We start from the raw sequence: 22,678 nt of genomic DNA, 5'->3' as shown, positions 1-22,678 counted from the left end.
AATTCTCCAGGAGGTTCCTGAGAAAAACAGGAGATAAATTTATTGTGGATTTGTCTTCATGTTTGAAAATGTCTCCACTTCGGCTTTTCCTAAATTGATCCTCTGGCATGTACACATTTCTAAGTTGGAAATAATTTTCCCCAAAACATAAATTCATTGTCTTCTGACTTCCGCCATTACTGGTGAGAGGCCTGAAGTTATTCTTGATTCTTTGGATGTAACCTGTCTTTTCTATGGAAGGTTGTCTTTTCTTTGTCCTCAGTGTTCTGAAATTTCACAATGTACTATTATGTGCAGATCTATTTTTGTCCATTGTGATGGGCCATAGTGAGCCACTTTAATCTGGTAATGGATGTCTTGAATGAACTGGAGGGATTCTTTCTTTGATTGCTTGCATTTTGTTTTCCTTTAGAGACCTTCCCTTTTTTGGTGTAGGTCTTCCTCAACTGGTTTTCTAGTGTTCTTATCTTTCATCCCTCTTCTTTCATCTCGGTCTTTTTGCTCTGCTTTCTAGATTTCCTCAATATCATCCTCTGGTTTTCTGCCTTTGTATTTATAACTCTCAAGATCTTATTTTTTTGTTTTCTGGATGTTCCTTTTTGTAGCATTCGAGTTTGTTTTTGTTTTTTTGTTTTGAAGTTTTCTTCACCCTCCATAGTCTCTGTCAACTCAAACATATAATTTCACAATTTTAACCCATCTTGGACCAGTGGTCACTTGCCGTGTCAGTGAGGGATCAGTTTTCTTTTTCTCTACATAATAAACTGATTTTCTCAACATATCTACCGAAGAGTGCATCCTTTCACTGATTTCTGCAACCATCTTTATTATTTACATTTTGCCTCTGACCACCTGACCTATATCCTGTAAGTGGCCTCACATTCACCTTTAGATTTGATACCTGACCCTGCTTATCTGCTGACAGGCCTCCCCTCCTCACCTGTAATTTGTGTTGTCCCTCAACTTTCTGTTTCAAGCCCTCTAAATATGGCACCTGCTCCCCCAGCACTGAGAGACATTGTTGCTATCCCTAATAGATTTGTTTCTCCAAAGAAAATGAAGCATAAAAAGCCATCTCTATTTCTGACATTCCTTGAGAAGAAAAATGTCAAGAAGTTATGGCATTATGGGTAGAAATCCTGCTTTACTAGAATGAAGTGGGGGTAAACAGAAGGGGGAATGAACCACGAGAGACTATGGACTCTGGGAAACAAACTGAGGGCTTCAGAGGGAGGGGGGTGGGGATTGGGATAGGCCAGTGATGGGTATTAATGAGGGCACATATTGCATGGTGCACTGGGTGTTATATGCAAATAATGAATCATGGAACACTACATCAAAAACTAAGGATGTACTGTATGGTGACTAACATAATAAAAAATTATTATAAAAAAAGAAAATTCTTAGTTAAGAGATTACACAACTTAAGTGGAAATTGTGAAATTATATGCATTGAATTTCCCAGGACCACTATCTTTGGTTCATAAGTAAATGAGGTCCTCAGAATATTCTGAAGAAATGTAAAGATGAATGTCTCAGGGTTCTCTTCTGATGGCTGCTGACTCTGATGTTTCTATGGCAATGAGTTTGACTTCCCAAGGGGGCAATTCCTCCCTAATGGTCGAGAGATACTGATGATTACGTGGCTTATTTGGTGCCTAAAACACAAAAGGCACAACTGAAACACACAACTTGTGGCGAAGTTCAGTAGTGATAGCTTTGTACTTGGAAGAGCACATGGCCATTGTTGCAATGCAGCCTGGGAGCTGTAAACATTTTAATAGTAGTGATGTGTATTGACTTTTATGTACCAGGAGTCTTACAAACATTATACCAAATATTCAGAATGTCCTGCAAGAGATAACCCTTTTATTTATTTTTTATTACAAGTTTTTTATTATGTTCAATTACCAACACATAGTACATCATTAGTTTTTGATGTAGCGTTCAACGATTCATTAACTGCATATAAAATGTGAAAGTGTGATGTAATCACAAGTTTACAAATACTTCTAGAAGTTAGTAATTATTGACATTTCGACTGACCAGTTCATAGCCTTCTCAAAAGTTAAAGTTACCATTAATTCTTTTTTCCATTTTTTCCCTTTGTATTTATTTTTTTATTATGTTCAACTGAAGATAACCCTTTTAGAGATGAGAAACCTGCATCTCACAGAGCCAAATACTCATATAAGAAGAGCAGAGATTTGAGTTCTGATTTTACTCTGGAGCCCATTATTTTCCACTATTAATGATCCCATCTCTTATTGTAACATTAATCCCTGAAAAGAAGCACTTACTTTCTTTGAAGCCATCCTCTGATTTTGATGACTATGTCACGTTTTCCTGGCAGGTCATTGTGCAACGCTGCCTCTCAGGTAAGAACATGTCTCATGTGAAGGCCGCCTGTATCCTGTGTGGGTACCTGAAGCTGCTGCCCATGTTCCTCATGGTGATGCCAGGAATGATCAGCCGCATCCTGTACACGGGCAAGTCACTGGTTCACAAATCCTCTTTCTTTTATGCTTGAATTCTGAGTAGTGGTTTTAAGATGTATTAAAACCTTGATAAGATAGAAAATCCATTACGAATGGAAGTAAAAAACACAATTCCAGGTAGAGAGAACAGTTTTTGCAGGGGCTCAGAAACAGGAAAATTTGGCATATTTGACTCCTATATATCTAACTAGTAGGGAATGGACAAAGAAATTATTGTGTACACCCTTTATGGAAAATTACACACAAGAGACCAAAGACTTTCTCAAAACTTTGTAAAATGCTGAAGTTATTATGTTTAAGTATAAAAAGCAAACTACAAAATATGATCTCAACAATTACCATAGTTTTGCAAAAGAAGACATTTCTCTGTGGAAAAAGATTAGGAAAGAATTTAAAAAACACAACAACTAAGGGGTGCCTGGGTGGCTCAGTCAGTTAAGCATCTGCCTTTAGCTTAGGTTACAATCCCAGAGCCCCAGGATTGAGACCCACATCAGACTCCCTGCTCAGCGGAGAGTCTGCTTCTCCCTCTGACCCTCCCCGCTCTCATGTCCTCTCTCTCTTTCACTCTCTTTCTCTCTCAAATAAATAAATAAAATCTTTTTTAAAAAGAATTAAAAAACTAAAAGAAACGTATGTGTTATAGTGTTAGTATTCTGGGAGATTTTTTAAAATCCATTTTTGCTATCTGTTGTCATATATTGTTTAAGCAAAAAAAATTGCCAAGGTACCACGGTGAAGGGAGACCTCATCCCACATGAGCAGTCACCCCTGATAACAACCACAAGTGACACGTCTTCTTAGATTCAGGTGGAAAACACTGGGCTAAATGACTGGACATAGACCTAACTTCCTGGGTATTGTGGGTTTTTTTTTTTTTTATCACTGGAGTTCTGTGCCTCTGGGAGGATTTATGCTCTTGCAGCTTTTCTGAAGGATGGAATCAGCTCCCCTTGTTTATTCTAATGCTCTAGCTGGGTCACATCCCAAAGAGGAGCGCTGCCCCTTAGGTCAGTGCAAGGGGAGCTCAGGTATGAGACACTTGGGAAGTCATGTTCTGGGCAAAGAGGGACCAGGTCTATGGTACGGAGTTCAAAATTGAATCTCCAATTTCCCAGCAAATGTTTTTCCTCTCACCCATGATGTACAACTTGTCTCTAAGTTCAATGGTTATAGGTCTTACCTGTTTGGGCCCCACTCACTGAATCTACTTATCTGAATCCCTCCTCAGAGAAGGTGGCCTGTGTCGTACCTTCTGAATGTGTGAAACACTGTGGCATTGAAGTTGGCTGCACTAACTATGCCTACCCAACGATGGTGCTGGAACTGATGCCTCAGGGTAAGAAAATGTCCATGCTCAAATGAATGGGGAAAATGTATGACAGATGATAGATAGATAGAAAGATAGATAGATAGATAGATAGATAGATAGATAGATAGATGATAGATTAGATAGATGATAGATGATAGATAAATGACAGATAGATAGATAATTATAAGTATAGATAATAGAATATTACTCAGCCTTTAAAAAATGAAAACCTGCCATTTGCAACAACATGGATGGACCTAGAAGACATTATGCTAAGTGAGATAAGCCAGATACAGAAAGACAAATTACCGCATAATGTCACTTGTATGTAGAATCAAAAAAATTGGAACTCATACAATAGAGCAGAATGGTGATTGCCAGGGCTGAGGGGTGGGGGAAATGGTGTACAAACTTTTAGTTATAAGATGAATAAGTTCTGAATAACTAATGTAGAGCAGGGAGATTATAGTTAACAATAATGTATGCTTCAAATTTGCTTAGAGAATAGATCTCAAGGATTCTCACCATAAAACAAGAAAACCATAACTATGTGAGAGGATGGATATGTTAATTAACTTGATCTTGGTAATCATATCACAGTGTACAGGTATATAAACAACACATTGTACACCTTAACTATATACAATTATTTGTCGATCATACCTCAATAAAGCTAAAAAAAAAAAAAAAGAAAAATGTTAATGCTGGGACTGCCTCAGAGACCTGGTCTATAGATCAGCCATGAGGAATGATTATGGTATAATTCTTAATAATCCTAACTTTCATTAATTCAATTGTCTTCATCAAACAAACTGAGGGCTTCAGAGGGGAGGGAGGTGGGGGAATGGGATAGGCTGGTGATGGGTATTAAGGAGGGTACGTATTGCATGGTGCACTGGGTGTTATACACAAATAATGAATCATGGAACATTACATCAAAAACTAAGGATATACTGTATGGTGACTAACATAACATAATAAAAAATTATTATAAAAAAATTCAATTGTCTTCATCAGACATTTCTCGAGCACTTTCCGTAGACTACCAGCCCTGTGCTGAGCCTGGGGAATACAGAGATCAATCAGATATAATTCCTATTAGAAGAATCCTTACTCCTTTGGATTCAAGATTGTCTTCCAAGGCAATATATCTTGCAGTCCAATGATCAGCAGGGAGTCTGCTCTCTCTCTCACTCACTCACTCTCTCTCTCTCTTTCAAATAAATAAATAAAATCTTTTTTATTAAATTAAAAAATATATTTAAAAAATTTTTAAATAAAATAAAACCTTTTTTAAAAGAGTTGCATAGAAATAAACATAACCATATAGTACATCCCCGGTTTCCGATGTAAAGTTCGATGATTCGTTAGTTGCGTATAACACCCAGTGTACTGTATGGTGACTAACATAATATAATAAAAAAACATTAAAAAAAAGAAATAAACATAACCTCAGAAAACTAGAAGTTAACTATTTATGCTGCTTTCTTTAGACCAGTTATACCCAGATAACAGACCTCAATCTATTTAATTTGTAACTATTTATTGAGTGCCTACTATGTGACAGACACTGCGCTCGTGCTTAGAAAACATCGCTGAAATAGGCACAAAATCCCCTATATCTTGGAACTCACATTCTAGTTTCATGAGATAGAAAATAAATTACACATGTGAAAAAAGTAAATTACTAGGATACTAAAAGGTGATCTATGTTGGTCAGAAACAGAACAGAATATGGGGCTCAGCAACAACCAGGTGCTCTTGTACCAAGTCAGCTAACACTTCTGTGATTTTTCTCCTTCCTGACATACAGGAGCATTGTCAGGAGGAAGGGAGCGTGATCCACAAATGACATCACCCATCCACCTCATTCCAACTTGTCCTAGGAGTTTTAGGGGCATTACTAATAAGAAGAGAGAACTGGAGGATGAAGTGACCATAATACCTCAAAACTACTTGCTTTGCCCACCAAAAAGTTCAACAGAACTACCTACTACACTTTTCCCTCTCCAGTTCCCTAAGTCTTCAGGAAACCAAGAGGTTCTCCCCCAAACAAAGATGGCACAATACTGTTGTTTCCTCTCTCCCAAATTTAAGTTCCAGCAAATTATCTCTAAGTGTATATTTATAACTGAAATTCTGTACTGGGTTATTCTCAAATCACCAGGAAATATGCAGGAAATGCCACATGATGATAGATGTTGACAGGCGCATCAGTTAGTAAATGTTCCAGGTGACACTTTCGAACAACTCTGGTTTGGCAAGGTGCTCATAAATCATGGAGTCCAATTCCTAACTAAGGTTTGCACTCTTGTTTGGCCCTAGGACTGCGAGGTCTGATGCTGTCAGTCATGTTGGCCTCTCTCATGAGCTCCCTGACCTCCATCTTCAACAGTGCCAGCACCCTCTTTACCATGGATCTCTACACCAAGATTAGGAAACAGGCATCAGAGAAAGAGCTTCTTATAGCAGGACGGTGAGAGCATCCTGATTTCTGCCTAAAATTTCCCTGGAAAAGTGCAGAAATAAAAGTCAACTAGAGCCTTCTCATCTTTGGGTTCAGTGAAATTAATCATAGAATTCTAGAGTGGGGAAGGGACATTAAGAGGATGTTTAATCCAACTTTATCTCTTGCCAGATACAAACCATGGGTCCATACTTTCAAATGAAATGGTTGCTTTTTTAGACTTTCGAATGCCTTTCTGATTGTCTCTTATTTCTTCCTCTCATCACACTCTCTTCCAACTACATCTTCATGAAACTCTAGTGTTTTTCATGGGGTATAAATTTCCCACCTACTGTGATAGGCTAATACGTTGTCTCTAGAAGTTTCCATGTACATCTCATGAAGCAAGTCACAAATTAAGTCATCCACACACTACTACAGGGTAGTTTATCAACTGCATTCATTAAGAAATGGGGTGTCAGGAGAAACTGACCACTTATGTAAAAGATCGTGGTTTGCTGAGTACAGTAACAATTGCTTAGGAAATTAAGCCCTTGCAGGAAAATTCCAAGGGCTCACTTGATCCAGATCTTGACTCTGGAAAAAGGCTATAGAAGAAGAATAACAGTAAGACATCTATGTTTCTGTGGTAGATAAAGTGTTAGACCTGAATTCAGTAAGCCCAAGAAGCAGAAGTCCACTAATAGGCATATGATCTTGGGTATGAACACCTTTTAAGTCTCCATAATTAATTAATGAAATTTTCTTTCTCGCTCTCTCTTTTATTAAATGCCTACTAGGTCCCAGAATACAAATATGAAAAAGGACATATATGTGAAAAATAATTTCCTGCTTTGTAGAATTTATGCCTTTGTTGGGAAGATGGACAATGAATATATTCTATATCTAATGACAAGAAGTACTAGGAAGAAAATTAAAGCAGGATTAAAGATGGGGGCTCCTCAAGACAGTTGTTCAGGGAGTCCTCCCTGTGGAGGTGGCATTTGAGGACAGCCCTGAGGGAAGTGTGGGAGTGAACCCAGTGGCTCTGTGGGGATGGGACAGTAAGTGCTGAATTCTTACAGCAGTCACGTAGATGGTTTAGTTAAGGGCAGCAGGGGTGAGGTTGGCACATGATGAGCAAGTGGAAGCATGATAAGAACCATGGTCTATAAGGTAGCTAGAGGTGAAATTATGTAGGGCCATGTAAGCCATAAAAAAACTTTCCACGTGTGGTGGAAAACAACTGAAGATAAGAGAGTAAGGAAGGCACGCGATTTGCTTCCCGATGATGATAACAAGGAGAACAAAGATAGTGGGTATTATTTGCTTATTAAACTTTATTATCTAGGAATCACGCTCAGACTTTCCATGGTTTATCACATTTAATTATTGCAAGGCTGCAGAAGTTTTGCGAAGCTTCAGTGAGACACTTGTGCCTCAGTCTCCTGCCCAAATGCTTGTTCCCCACTTTCCCCCCACCTCTCTGTTTCAGGTGAGCACAGAGAAGTAATGACGGTCCAGTAAATTATGTTTGTTTATTTATACAAGAAGCACAGAATACTGTGGAGTTTAGGATTAGTCATTCTCCCTGGACCCCAGGAACCTCTAAAAAGTTTTTAGCAATATTTTAACCAATTTTCTCTACCTGACAAAGTACTCAAGTAGTAAAATACACAAATTAACATTTCTGGACAACTCACTGAGCATTCTGGAATAAAGGATATTTTAATTCTAACCTGTGCAAACTGACTTAGTTTTCCTCAAGCCAGGAAAAAAGATCAAAATACGAATCACTTTCTTTATAATACAAATAATTACTTACTCATAGAAATAGTGTGGTGGTTTTTTCTAATTGATAGATTACATAAATTGCATTAGAGAATTATTAACTTGTTCGTGACATTTGAACTGTTATGAATAGATGTTTAATCTCATAGCTGAAGCTAATGTTACTAATTATAGATAAGAAATTGCTTTATTGGCATTTTGTTAACCAATGGTCATTAAACATGGCATGGCTTCATGTGAGGTCAAGGAGTTTGATTTTATTTGGAAAATCAATGAACGTTCACAAGAGTGAATTCAAGAACTAAAGCACAATAAAAATACTAATAATGCTTTTGTTTAATATTTAAATCATTTTGTTTTCTCCCCAGACTATTTATCATTCTATTAACTGTCATCAGCATCTTATGGGTCCCATTAATTCAAGTATCTCAAAATGGACAACTGTTCCATTATATAGAAGCAGTTTCTAGCTACCTTGGGCCTCCTATTGCGGCTGTCTTCCTGCTTGCCATCTTCTGTAAAAGAGTCAATGAACAGGTAAGTAAAAATCAGAAAACTTCTTCCCTGCTAGAGTGAGAAAGTTATTTCTTTCCCTGGTAGAAAAATGCGTTCTTTCCACCTTGTTTATACAACTCAAAGCCCATCTCAATCTTAACTGTATTCAGCTACAATTCCTGATTCTCACTGAAGTGTGTCCATGTATAGGGCACACTTATAGGACAGTCTTTACATTTCTTACAAAATATTATACACCTTCATGACATGATGCTGAGGAACACAAGTTTTGGAGTAAGACTGACAGGACCCAATCCTGGCTCTACCATTTTATATCATTGTGATCTTAAGCAACCCATTTTATTCTGTGTAGAATAAAGATAATCATAGTGCCTACCTTATAGGATTGATGTGAGGATTAAAAGAGATTTTTTTTAAAAATGTGGAGTGCTTAGAAGAGAACCTACTGCATTAGTAACAATTCAAAATATGTTAACTTTTATTATGATATATGTAACTGATTATTATGGATCATATACGTTTAATCCCTTCATTGTTGCCAGCTTTATTATAATTTTGAAATGAAGAACAGGTGCAGAAAATCTAGTATAGTCTGTGCTTTTCAAATGTGACTTAATATTAGTAAGTAGGATCTTGAGATTCAGACTCAGGTCTTCCTCCAACCAAAGCCTGTACTCTTAATCTCTACGCAATACCGTTTCCCTAAACATAGCATCTTGATCAGGGAAATAAGGGACACATATTTCCAACCCCACTAACTTCTCAGAGAAAATAAATGCTCTTAGTTGTCAAAAGCTTAACAGAACTATCAAAACTACTTAATATCAACTCTGCAAATTGTTTAACATTAGCCATAGTTCTGTTTATTCTATAAAATAAGTCACAATTTTTGAAATTTATATATAAAATAAAATTTACGGTAAACTTAAACTTGGGTCAGAGTAGACAGTAGTGTCCTGGTGAAATGAAATTTCAGGATCACAGAAAGCAGCAGCCCGCTAATAAACATGTGCATTTGCACCTTTTCCTTGCTCTAGTGAGTTTGTGCTCAAGGTGAGCCATTCTTGATTCTCAGTGGAGAAAGCAGGTAGGATAATTATGATCTACTCAAATGAGCTTCTCATCTTTTCTAAATACTCCGATTTTATTCTTATTCCCTTTGCAGGGAGCCTTCTGGGGTCTAGTCACTGGACTTGTGATTGGCCTCATTCGCATGATTGCAGAGTTTGTCTATGGAACAAATAGTTGTTTGGATACCAGTGACTGTCCCAAGATCATCTGTGAAGTGCACTATCTGTACTTTGCCATCATTCTCTTTTTTGTTTCCATACTGGTCACCCTGGGAATTTCCCTGCTAACAAAACCCATTCCTGATGTACATGTGAGTAAGAGTAGTAGATACGGGCTCATTTTAAAGTAAGAGTTCTTTGCCTTCCAGGGAATTGGGAAATGGCTTCAACTTCAAAAAACTTCATGATGCATTCGGGAAGTAAATCTTCATCTCTGTTCTAGGATACCAGGAAGAGAGTAATTAGTGTTGCCTGAGAGATTGGGAAAGACTTCATGACAGAGCTCTCATCTGGGCTGGTACTGTTTAGTGGCAAGTAGAATTGAATATACCGCACAAACACTGACACAGATTAAAACAAAACAAAACAAAACAAAACAAAACCCCACAGGGTCCCAGGCGGCAAGAAAAAGAAAAATAGAACAATGAGATGCCTTTCTAATTGGCAAAAAGGTTTAATATTAGTATGTCCAGGGTTGGTAAGGATGTTGGGAAATGTCCACTCTCTAAAACTGTTGGTGAATGTATGAATTTTATAATTTGTAGGAAGATAATTGGGCAGTATTTATCAATTAAAATTCTCATACCTTGTGAGCCAACAGCCACATTTCTAGGAGCTTATTGTGTAGACATACTTGCACGAGCAGGAAAAATATATGTATAATGATTTTCTCTGTCAAAGGTTTCTGCTAGGAAAAAAAATGAAGACAACCTAAATTTCTCTTGCTAGTGGAATGGATGCACAATAGTACACTGCGTATTATGCAGCTGTTCAAGAACTTGAAGAGCTCTATTACTTGCTTTTTTAAATGTCCATCATATGATTAAGGGGGGAAAATGCTTGCAGAAATACATTGTATTATGTAATACCACTTTTTGAAAATAAAATACACATGCATATGTTCCTCTAAACATAGGCAAACTATCTTAAAGCACATACACCAGAAACTCTCAGTAAGAGGTATCTCTGGGGGAGGCACTATAGAGGACTAGCAAATATTAGCCATTTTTTAAGCATACGTTGCTTACATACTAATATTGCATGAATGTATTACTAGCACATATAACTTTTATTTATTTTGCATTAATCACTCAATCTTCAAAGCAATATTTATTTGTATATTTCTTTGGAAAGTAGTGAATATTATTTATGGACGGGGAAATCTGAAATACAGAATGGTTCAAATTACTTTACTAAAGACATGTCACCAGAAGTCATAGCTAAATATTCACGTTGAATATTGGGAGTTGAGTGAAGAAGACACTAAAAACCATATCAGTTTTCAAAGAAATATAAATATTAAGCTCTTTTACGGCAATAAAAATAACCACAACTTATTATTAATTTTTAGGAAAAAATGTGTCTGAAGGATCAATGAGACCATTTACCTAATTTACGTTTATGTTTCATAAATATACTCCGCGGTTTGAATTTTCAAAATCAACTGATAAAAATCAATAGTCATTCCAGAGAAAGTCATGAGTAGTGTTGTGGACCTAACCTAACAGAAAGAGAAATCTCAGAATGGTAATTTTTTTGGCTTGGCAAGACTGCAAATTACCTTGTCCAAGTTAAAAATTCAAGGAGCCCCAGTAAAAGAGTTTCAGCAAAGAAAGTAGATATTGTATAAGAAATGCTAAGATTAAGAATCTTATGAAGCTATATTTAGGAATCTCAGTGGTAAGGTGGAGGCATATGCTTGCGCTGTGTCAACAACAAACGAAAACCCAACTACAAATTCTGGTGAATCTGTACAAGAAAGTCATGAACCAAATATGAAGCCAATTAAAATGAGGCATGATTTCGAACATACGATAGGTTGTAATTTTGAAACCCATATGACACTTGGAACAACATCCTTGGAATGACCTAGAGCTGGTATTTATTCATTGTGTCCAATCACATGTCTTGGATCTATGGCCCTGAAAAAAGTTACATAATAACATAAATAGCTATTTATTTTCAAATTTTAATCAACATACAAAGCATGGAAATATTAATCATATTTACAGAAAACAATTAAAATTCTGTAAATCTTATAACAGTTTTAAAATAATGGTACAGTTGATAAAAGTTCGGAGGTTGGTTGGGAAATGGATATGCGAGGACATAAATTGTTATCAGAACTTAATAGCAGTATGTAGGGGGCGCCTGGGTGGCACAGCGGTTAAGCGTCTGCCTTCGGCTCAGGGCGTGATCCTGGCGTTATGGGATCGAGCCCCACATCAGGCTCCTCCGCTATGAGCCTGCTTCTTCCTCTCCCAATCCCCCTGCTTGTGTTCCCTCTCTCGCTGGCTGTCTCTATCTCTGTCGAATAAATAAATAAAATCTTAAAAAAAAAAAAAAAAAGAACTTAATAGCAGTATGTAAATACTATCTAAACATGATGGATCCAGAAACGAAGCTTAAGAAGATATTTTAGGGGCGCCTGGGTGGCTCAATCAGTTAAGCATCTGACTTCAGCTCAGGTCATGATCTCAGGGTCCTGGAATCGAGCCCCACATCGGCTCTGTGCTGGCCAGGGAGTCTGCGTCTTCTGCCCCTCCCTCTGCCCATGCTCTCTCTCTCTTCAAATAAATAAAATCTTTTTTTTAAAAAAAGAAGATATTTTAAAAGTTACAAAAGTAACCACTAGACAAACTGAAAGTAATAATGTTGCAGCTAATAACAGCTGAATGATAAGGACAATGAGTGAAGCAGGGGTATATGTAAGTTAGATAAATCTTTGACTTTTATGAAATTATAAATCCAGAAGTAAGTGTTTTAGGCATATTACATAAAAGTGTTTAATAACTACTGGAAGAGTTAAAAACAGAAATAATTTTAAATGGTTAGTGTGTTTTTGTGAATTAGTGTGGTAGAAGACGTTTTTGTTACCTACACTGTTCAATGCCATTTGATTTTTTTGCACTATACAATAAACAAATGTACCATCATATTATTGTAAAGATTTTCCCTTCACTAATGTGCTTGTCTATGGTCTCTGTGCAGCTGTATCGCCTGTGCTGGGCTCTTCGGAACAGTACAGAGGAACGAATTGATTTAGAGGGCGAAGAGAAAACATATGAAGAAGCTGGTGATGACGTTGATGAAGGTAATACTTGGTTTACACCTGGTTTTCATATAGGAGCGCTATGTATCTGAATTATTATGTTTGCTTTATTTTTTTAATGCCACTAAATTCAGTTTCTGAAAAAGCTGTTAGATTTATGGCAGACTGAAACTTTAAAATCTTACCTTCCCAAAAAACCAAGACAATTCATTACAAATAAAATATCCCCGTTCATCTGCCTATCCATCAGTCTGTCTGTCCATTCATCCATCATCCATCCATGGACCTGTGTACCAGCTGTGAGATGAAAATCAATTCCAGTCTCTTCTGTTTCCAGGCATATATTAAGTGTTCAACAATTCAATCTTGATTGATAGTGATTAGGCGCACTTAGCATCTAGTCCCACCTTTTCCTCCAAACTTGTTTCTCACTATTTTCTCCAATATACTCTCCTTTCCAGCAAGGCAGATTTCCTCACTTTCCCCCCACATATACCAAGATTTTTAGGATGTTTTACCTCTCCTCTCCAAGAGGAAAAAAAAACGCTTATTCTTTGAGACTAGATTCTAATCTCGTTTCCTTCAAGGAAACTTCAGCATCCATCCCCATGGATCTTCGTTTGCCCGGTGTTTTTAAAACCATTGACAAAGTTAAGCACTTCAGGAAATGTTGTCTTGAACTATACACTAATTGTTTCATTTGGTGTGGCTTAGATTCTTCAACTTGAGGGAAGGATAAATGCCTTCTACTCCTTTTGGATTTTTATATCAGTGCTCCTGAGTAAGATTGGTTTATATAGTTTTCCTTTATTTTACTTTGTCTGGTTTTGGTATTAAAATAGTGTTCTCATAGAATGAATTAGAAATATTTCAATAAGATTGGAATGATTTCTGCATCGAAATTTTGCTAATTTGCTAATAATACCATTAGGCATTAGGGCCTAATGAATGAGAGAGAGAGAGAGAGAGAGAGAGAGAGAAGCTTTTAACCTGATTAAATTTATACAGCATTTTTGCTGTATAAATTAAATTCAATGCCTATAGAGGTATTTAGAGGTTCCATTTCTTGGTTAGTCAGTTTTGGAAAATTATATTTTCTAGGATTGTGCCCATTTAGTACACATTTTAAATATATTGACATAAAGTTACTCATACTACTTATTGGCTTTTCCATCTCTACTACCTCTGTAGTTATGCCTTCCTTTTAATTCCTAATACAATTTTTTGTGATTTCTCTTTTTTCTTGATAAATCTCACTAAAGACTTGTCTATTTTACTTTTCTTTTTAAAAAAAAAAATTACATAAGAGAGAGAGTGTGAGCAGGGGCAAAGGAAGAGGGAGACAAGCAGACTCCCCGCTGAGCAGGAAGCCCTATGCGGGGCTTGATCTCATGACCCTGAGATCATGACCTGAGCCAAAATCAAGAGTTGGACACCTAACTGATTAAGCCACTCAGTTCCCCTATTTTACTTTTCTTGAAGAACCAACTTTAGGTTTTGTTATTTTGCTCTCTTGTTATCCTTCTTTTCTATTTTATTACTCTCTGTTCTTATTTGTATACCCTTCCATTTACATTATTTGGGTTTATTCTATTGTTATTTTCTTCTAATTTATTTACTTTTAAAAAAGATTTTATTAATTTATTTGAGAGAGAGAGAGAGCACAAGTGGGGAGAGGGGCAAAGGGGGAAGGAGAAGCAGATTCCCCACTGAGCAGAGAGCCTGACACAGATGCAGGGCTTGATCCCAGCACCCTGAGATCATGACCTGAGTGGAAGTCAGACACTTAACCAACTGAGACACCCAGGTGCTCCTATTTTTTCTAATTTAGATTGAATATTACTTCATTAATTTTCAGCCTCCCTTCTTTTATAATATAAATAAGTAAAGCTAGGCATTTTCCTCAAAGTAATGCTTTCACTGCATCTCACAGCTTTTAATTTGTAGAATTTTCTTTTTAAAATTTTTATTATGTTATGTTATTCACCATTAGTGAATGGTGAACTACATCATTAGTTTTTGATGTAGTGTCCCATGATTCATTGTTTGTGTATAACACCCAGTGTACCATGCAATACGTGCCCTCCTTAATACCCATCACTGGCCTATCCCAATCCCCCACCCCCCCTCCCCTCTGAAGCCCTCAGTGTGTTTCCCAGAGTCCATAGTCTCTCGTGGTTCATTCCCCCTTCTGTTTACCCCCCCTTCTAATCTGTAAAAAATTTTTATAATAATTTTTTATTATGTTAGTCACCATACAGTACATCCCTAGTTTTTGATGTAAAGTTCCATGATTCATTGCTTGCGTATAACACCCAGTGCACCATGCAATTTTCTTTACCATTTGTTGAGAAGAATAGTCTTACATTCATTATGGTTTTTCATAGACATTTGAATTTAGAATTATGTTTTATATTTTCTAATGCAGCAACAAATAGCCTTGTACTTAGAGCTTTTTGTATTTTTACCAGTTTACTTTCGGGATAGATTTTGAGAAGTTTGAGTTTTGGGTCAAAGGGTTAATGCCTAAGCAATTTTGCTGTATAATGCCAAAGTCCCATCCATGAGAGTTGAATCATGCTTTCCTAGCAACAGTGTGTGAGAATGCCTGCTTCCACACAAACAATATTGTGAAACTTTTTAATTTTTGTCACTGACAGATGAGTAGTGGTATCTCAGTGTCATTTTATTTCAAATTGCTCTTTTTGTTGTTGTTGTTTCAAGTTTTATTTAAATTCCAGTTAGTCAGGGTGCCTGGGTGGTGCAGTCATTTAAGTGTTCAACTCTTGATTTTGACTCAGGTCATGATCTCAGTGTTGGGAGATCAAGCCCCATGTGGGGTTCTGTGCCCAGTGCATCATCTGCTTGAAATTCTCTCTCCCTCTCCCTTTGCCCCTTCCACTTGTGCTCTCTCTCTCTCTCTAAAATAATTAAATAAAAATCTTTTTAAAAAAATTAATGAATTCTAGGGCACCTGGGTGGCTCAGTCAGTTAAGTGTCTGTCTTGGGCTCCGGGCACGATCCCAGGGTCCTGGGATCGAGCCCCGCATCAGGCTCCCTGCTCAGCAGGGGGCCCTTCTTCTCCCTCTCCCTCTGCTGTTCCCCCTGCCTGTGCTCTCCTGCTCTCTTTCTGTCAAATAAATAAATAAAATCTTTTTTTAAAAAAAAAGAACTGTTTATGTGTGTATATGTGTCTACATGGGGTTGTTGGAAGTCTTTTCTTCTCTATTTTTAAAAGTCCATTGTATATTAAGGATATTAAACCCTTTGTGATATAAGATGCAAATGTTTTTCCCCAGTTTGTCCCTTGTTTTTATCTTATCTATTGAACTTCATGCAATGCAAAAGTTTTCTATTTTTATATAATTGAAGTTATCTATATTTTCCTCATGGATTCATCTAACACTCAAAAGTGGTTGTAATCATTCTTTACAGTCATCTGTACTACGTTTACAGGCGTTGTATTTCTCATGTTTTGTGGTCATTTGTCTTTTTTTGTTTCAGATAATCCTGAGGAACCCCGTGGATGCCTCAGGAAAGCTTATGACTTATTCTGTGGTTTGCAGAAGACAGGTCCCAAACTGAGCAAAGAGGAGGAAGAAGCCCAGAAAAAGAAGCTGAGAGACACATCTGAGATGCCTTTATGGAGAACTGTAGTGAATATCAATGCCATTCTCCTCCTGGCAGTGGTCATCTTTCTCCATGGCTATTTTGCCTGAACTCTATCTGAGCCACTAAATATTTATTAAGCAAAGGATAATTTTACTGATTTTTTTTCACTTTTAGAGTTTATTATGTTTCAAAAGGGAGGTAATTTCCTTCAAAAGGAAGAAAGAGATTGGTAATTTTATCCTATGAGATGACTAAAGACCTGACTTTTAGCTTTTGTTATTCCTTTGTGTCAATAGAGTCGATAATTTACAAAGCCAGGGAGCTGACTCTATATGTGTGTGTAAACTAGGGGCATTTGGTCTAATTTTTTTTTATAGTTCACCAGGTAGCTTGCCCTACCTTATTCTTGCTTTTTATTTCCAGAGATTTCCACTTAGAAGGAATGCCTCTTCCAACTCTACCTCATGTAGTAACCTCCTCATCTATAAAACAAAAGTGAAAATAAACTTTTGGGACTTCATCAAGATAAAAAGCTTCTGCACAGCGAAGGAACCAGTCAACAAAACTAAGAGGCAACCCACAGAATGGGAGAAAATATTTGCAAATGACACTACAGATAAAGGGCTGGTATCCTAGATCTATAAAGAATTTCTCAAACTCAACACCCAAAAAAACAAATCATCAAGTCAAAAAATGGGCAGAAGACATGAACAGACACCTTTCCAAAGAAGACATTACAAATGGCTAACAGACACATGAAAAAATGTTCAACATCATTAACCATCAGGGAAAGTCAAATCAAAACCACATTGAGATACCACCTTACACCAGTTAGAATGGCAAAAAATGACAAGGCAGGAAACAATAGATGTTGGAGAGGATGTGGAGAAAGGGGAACCCTCTTACACTGTTGGTGGGAATGCAAGCTGGTACAGCCACTTTGGAAAACAGTGTGGAGGTCCCTCAAAAAGTTAAAAATAGAGCTCCCCTATGACTCAGCAATTGCACTATTGGGTATTTACCCCAAAGATAGCGAAGTAGTGAAAAGAAGGACCACATGCACCCCAACATTCATAGTAGCAATGTCCACAATAGCCAAACTGTGGAAGGAGCCGAGATACCTTTCAACAGATGAGTGGATAAAGAGGATGTGGTCCATGTATACAGTGGAATATTACTCAGCCATCAGAAAGGATGATTACCCAACATTTGCATCAACATCAATGGAACTGGAGGGGATTATGCTAAGTGAAATAAGCCAAGCAGAGAAAAACAATTATCATATGGTTTTACTCATATGCGGAACATAAGGAATAACATGGAGGACATTAGGAGAAGGAAGGGAAAAATGAAGGTTGGGAAATCAGAGGGTGAGACAAATCATAAGAAACTATGGACTCTGGGAAACAAACTGAGGGTTTTAGAGGGGAGGGAGGGTGGGGGGATGGGTTAGCCTGGTGATGGATATTAAGGGGGCACGAATTTCATGGAGCACTGGGTGTTATACTCAAACAATGAATCATAGAACACTATATGAAAAACTAATGCTGTACTGTATGATGACTAACATAACAATAAAAAATTAAAAATAAAAAAGTACTGAGACCCTGCAGAATTCTCTGGTCAGGAAACATGGTGTGGGGAAGCATTTGTGCTGGCCTTCTGAGAGAGGGACCTGCCACACTGAGACTAAGGCAAGCTTAAATGAGGAGGGCAGTCAGGCACAGCAGGGTGGGGTTTGGTGTAAGCAAGTTAGGCAGCCTGTGTGAATGTTGTGCTGTTTCCCACAGGTGGCTCTGTGTTTATGCTAAGGGCAGGGGAGAGAAATTGTGCTGGCCAGCTCCTTTGTTCCCAGAGAGGTGAGAGATGTCTCTTCCTGAACTGCCCTCATGGAAGCACTGTGAGAAGAGTGAATAATCTCCCCATGGTGTGCCCCATGGCATTCTTCAAATCTCTGTTTCCATCTGCCCCAGGGTTGTTTTCCTGCCTTCTCTCCAGGAGGAGGTTAGTCCCCTCCGGGCTCTATCCAGGCCAAGCTCACTGACCTTTGAAACTCCAGACTTTAAGCTCCACTGGTTGCAAGAACTCATCAGCCCCTCTCATTTTCCAAGCCAATGGCTTTGGGGAAATGTTCTCCTTGTGCGTTCCCCTGCATGTCCTACTCTCTCGCACCCTTCTCTGTGACCATGGTTCCCTCTCCTCTGCAGCACCCATGATCCATTTCTCCCCTAAACCACATCTCTGCAGTTCCTACCTTCTTCAGTGTGACCCTTTCTCTCCCTTTAGTTGAGGAGTTTGTTCTATTAGTCTCCAGGTTGGTTTCTGGGGTATTCAGGGTGATTTGATAACTATCTAGTTGTGTTTGTGGGTCAAGATGAGCCTAGGGTCCTCCTACTCCACCATCATATTCCCTGTAGGTCTACAATTGTTATAGTCTCTTGATGAACTGACTTGTTTATCATTATATAATGACTTTTTTGTCTCTTATTACAGTGTTTGACTTAAAGTCTATTTGATGTAAGTATAGCTATCCCCGCTCTCTTTTGGTTTCCACTTGTATGGAATATCTTTTTCCATCCCTTCACTTTAAGCCTATGTGTGTCCTTCAAGCTGAAGTGAGTATCTTCTAGACAGCATATAGTTTGATTTTTTTATCCAAACATTCTCTGTTTTTTGATTTGAGAATTTAATACATTTATATTAAAAGTAAAAACCATAGACTGGCAGCTATGGGAGCCTTGGCTGCTCACCTACTCTACTGTGACTGCTGAGTATTGTCACAGTTACATGGAATTGGAATCTGGTGTTGAGTCAGGCTGAGGGTAGGCAGGTCCACAGCTGGAGGGGTTAGCTGCAGGTGAACCCACTGCTACAGGCCAGTGACAGAAAACAGGGCCAGATCCAGGCTTACAATCAGCCGAGGGAGCCCTGGCTATCAGCAAGCCATGGTGTGGCTGCAGGATCTTCCCACAGGTGTGCACACAGCAATGGAGGCAGGTGATGGGTGTTGGGCCAGTAGCATGTAGGTGCACTGCTGGAAAGGCTAGCCCCAAGTGCATACGTGGTAGTAAGGATCATCTGCAGGGATCTAGGCTGACATCTTGCAGTTGTGTGGAGCCACAGAGGCCTGGGCTGGATGCCAGGGTGAGTCCTGAGCTCCAGCAGGGGTGAGGTGGGTGGGTGAAGGGAGCCAGGAGGAACTCAGATGGCTGGGAAAAGCTGTTGGAGTTCTATGCAGAGTAGGTGACTGGGTATCATAGTTGCTACCACAGCATGACTGACAGCAGTAGCCTTTGTTTTTCTTCCTTGTTCCTAGCTGTCTCTATACTTCTCAGCTTTGTGGGTCTCTAGGTGGGATGAAACCAAAGCAGGTCCTTCATGCAGTCCCCAAAGACTGGGAAAGATGGTTGCTCACCCCACTCTCCCTTTCCTGGGCAGGAGAATTCTGTGTAGCTTGTAAGTCTTTTCACTGAGCAATGCTGGCTTTAGGGGATGGGACGATGCAGGCAAAATGAAACTGCTCTCCTGTCCCTTTCTGCACAGTTATTCTCCAGTGTTATGTTTCACTGTGTTGTTGAATTTTCTTAAGTAGACCAGCGCTTTCCCAGAGGTGTTTTTTTCATGGATAACTAATTGTTGATCTTTGTAAGGAGACTTGAGGCTGGGGTCTCCTACACCACCCCTTGATGATATCACTATTTCCCCCACTCCTGTTCATTTTTCTTCATTTTCTTTTCTTTCTGTTCCTCGAACTTGACAATTTCAATTGTCCTTTATTCAAGTTCACTGATTCTATCTTCTGCCCACTTAAATTTGATGTTGAACCTCTCTAGTGAACTTTTCAGTTTGGCTATTCTGCTTTTCAGAATTTCTGTTTGGTTTCATTTTGTAATTCCTATTCCTTAATTGCTATTCTCATTTTGTTCATACACTGGTTTCCTGATTTCCTATAGGTTTTTTTTGGGGGGGGTGGTCCATGTTTTTCTTTAGTTCTTTGAGTGTACTTAAGGCAGTTGTTTTAAAGCTTATAAATGATATAATTCTGACATGTGGACTTCCTCAGGGAAAGCATTTATTTTTCTTCCTTTGAATGGGTCATATTTTCCTGGTACTTTGTATGTCCTGTGAATTTTTTGTGTGTGTGTGAAAACTGGACATTTGACTACTATAATGTGGTAACTCTAGAAATCAGATTCTTCCCTTTCCCTGGTTTTGCTCTTTTGTTGGTTGTTAAAGGTTGTTATAGTCCATTTGTTTAGTGACTTTTCTGAACTATTATTGGAAAGACCGTATTCCTTGTCAATGTAGTCACAGGAGTCTCTATTCCTTAAGTTTTGTCCAGCTACTGTTTGTGTTTTTTTAAGATTTTTTATTTATTTATTCGACAGAGACAGAGACAGCCAGCGAAGAGAGGGAACACAAGCAGGGGGAGTGGGAGAGGAAGAAGCAGGCTCATAGCGGAGGAGCCTGATGTGGGGCTCGATCCCACAACGCCGGGATCACGCCCTGAGCCGAAGGCAGACGCTTAACCACTGTGCCACCCAGGAGCCCCGTTCAGCTACTGTTTTAATAGAGGTTTCCTTGAGGAACCTTCCCAGTCTCTGCAAACTCACTCTCTTCTGGGGCCCTCCTTCAACACCTAGCCAGGTTCACAGTGAGCCTAGTGGTCAGACCAAGATGAAAGGTTAGGGTCTTCTCTGGTCTTTTTTGATCATGTGTCTTGCCCTGGTCATGCACATGGTTTTCTAAATTCCCCAGTATATATGGTTGCTTTAAGATGTCCTAATTTCCCAAGGACACTTACTGTAGATTTTGCCTTAGGCAGTCTACTGTAGGGTTTTTTTTTTCTGTTGTAGGTTTTGACTATAATCTTAGGTGTCTGAAGCTTGTTAATTTGGCTTTCAGTGTTTCAAGCTTTTCCAGTCTGAGTTCAGAGTTAAGTGAAATAGAGAGGAGCACCTTGTGTCAGTCCCTCCGGTATCCCCCAGACAGGTTAGAATAGGCATACACAATAATTTGTGAATGTGGTCTGCTCTGCTCCCCTGGAATGAGGAAAATGGTTTCACACTGGGGACACAAGCTGCCCCCACTTTTAGACAACTGACATTTTATGACTGCTGCTGCTTTAAGATTGCCACCACACAAGAGAGAGAGTGACAGTCAACATTTTATGGTATCTTTTTCTTGATTCAGTGCTTGTTTGGCTGCTATAAACTTTTGACTGTTTTTCTGAGTTCTCCCAAAATTGGTTCTGACAGCTTCTGCCCATTGTTCAAGGTTTCTGTCAGGAGATAAGAGGTTGGAGTGGCCCACTCCACAATTTTGTTGATGTTACCATTTTTATGATGCCATCCTGAATTACTTCTCTTTGAAGACTTTTTATATTCTTTGTGCATCTTTTTCCTAATGGTTTCCTCTTATCTTTTTTTGTGATTCACAGGAATCCCTCGAATAGTCTATCAGTTGCTGGCTTTCTTTGTATCACTTCCTCTCTTCATGTTCTGCCCATTCTTTTTCTGGCCCTCTGGTGAGATGGATGTTGGACTTCCCATGTCATATCTTTTGAGTTTTATTTCACAGTTTCCATCACTTTATCTCTTTTTGGTACATTGTGGGATAATTCCTGGGCTTCATATTTCTATCCACTAAGTTCAGTGCTGTCCATTCTGCGATTTAGCCCATCCTCCAAGCATTCTATTTCAACAAGTTAAATTTTCCTTTTCGACACTTTGGGTAGACAGTATAATGTGGTATTAAGAACTAGAACTCTGGAGCCAGGACCCTGGCCCCGGAGTGGTCAGAGCTGGCATATGAGAATAAGAGACAAGGAGTGTGAGCCTCTAAAAATATCTTCTGTTAACTCACATCAAGGACATGGTGCCGAAAATGCATTCTTTAAAATTATAAGCTGAGAAACTTGGCTATTTGAAATTTTATCCGTGAGAATAAAATAGCTCACTTGTACCTGAAGTCTTTGAGCCATATGGTTCACTGACAGAGAAGCACCTTCAATTTCCAACCCAGGTGCAGAGCTTTGGATAAGGCGTTTTCAGACATAGCATTGCATATTTATCTTAACTTTGAATTTTCAAGATAACAGGAACTCTGAGTCTGCTTCTTAGATCAGCCTCGATATTAACCCCTTTACACACAACCTCTGCT

The 22,678-nt window shown here is 38.5% G+C and overlaps 1 protein-coding gene across 1 annotated transcript in view; it reads left to right on the top strand.

The window, feature by feature from the left end:
• Window positions 1-16,623, top strand: part of LOC113245073 (solute carrier family 5 member 4) — a 37,570-nt gene extending 20,947 nt beyond the window's left edge. The window contains exons 9-15 of the mRNA XM_026484902.2: window positions 2,354-2,489; window positions 3,730-3,837; window positions 6,136-6,286; window positions 8,416-8,584; window positions 9,729-9,944; window positions 12,844-12,946; window positions 16,409-16,623. Coding sequence (XP_026340687.2) covers window positions 2,354-2,489; window positions 3,730-3,837; window positions 6,136-6,286; window positions 8,416-8,584; window positions 9,729-9,944; window positions 12,844-12,946; window positions 16,409-16,623 — 1,098 coding nt within the window. The remainder of the gene's footprint in view (window positions 1-2,353; window positions 2,490-3,729; window positions 3,838-6,135; window positions 6,287-8,415; window positions 8,585-9,728; window positions 9,945-12,843; window positions 12,947-16,408) is intronic.
• Window positions 16,624-22,678: the final 6,055 nt, after the last annotated feature.

The sequence above is a fragment of the Ursus arctos genome, unplaced genomic scaffold (assembly GCF_023065955.2).
Source record: "Ursus arctos isolate Adak ecotype North America unplaced genomic scaffold, UrsArc2.0 scaffold_34, whole genome shotgun sequence".
Lineage (NCBI taxonomy): Eukaryota > Metazoa > Chordata > Mammalia > Carnivora > Ursidae > Ursus > Ursus arctos.
This window is presented reverse-complemented; position numbering and strand designations above follow the sequence as displayed.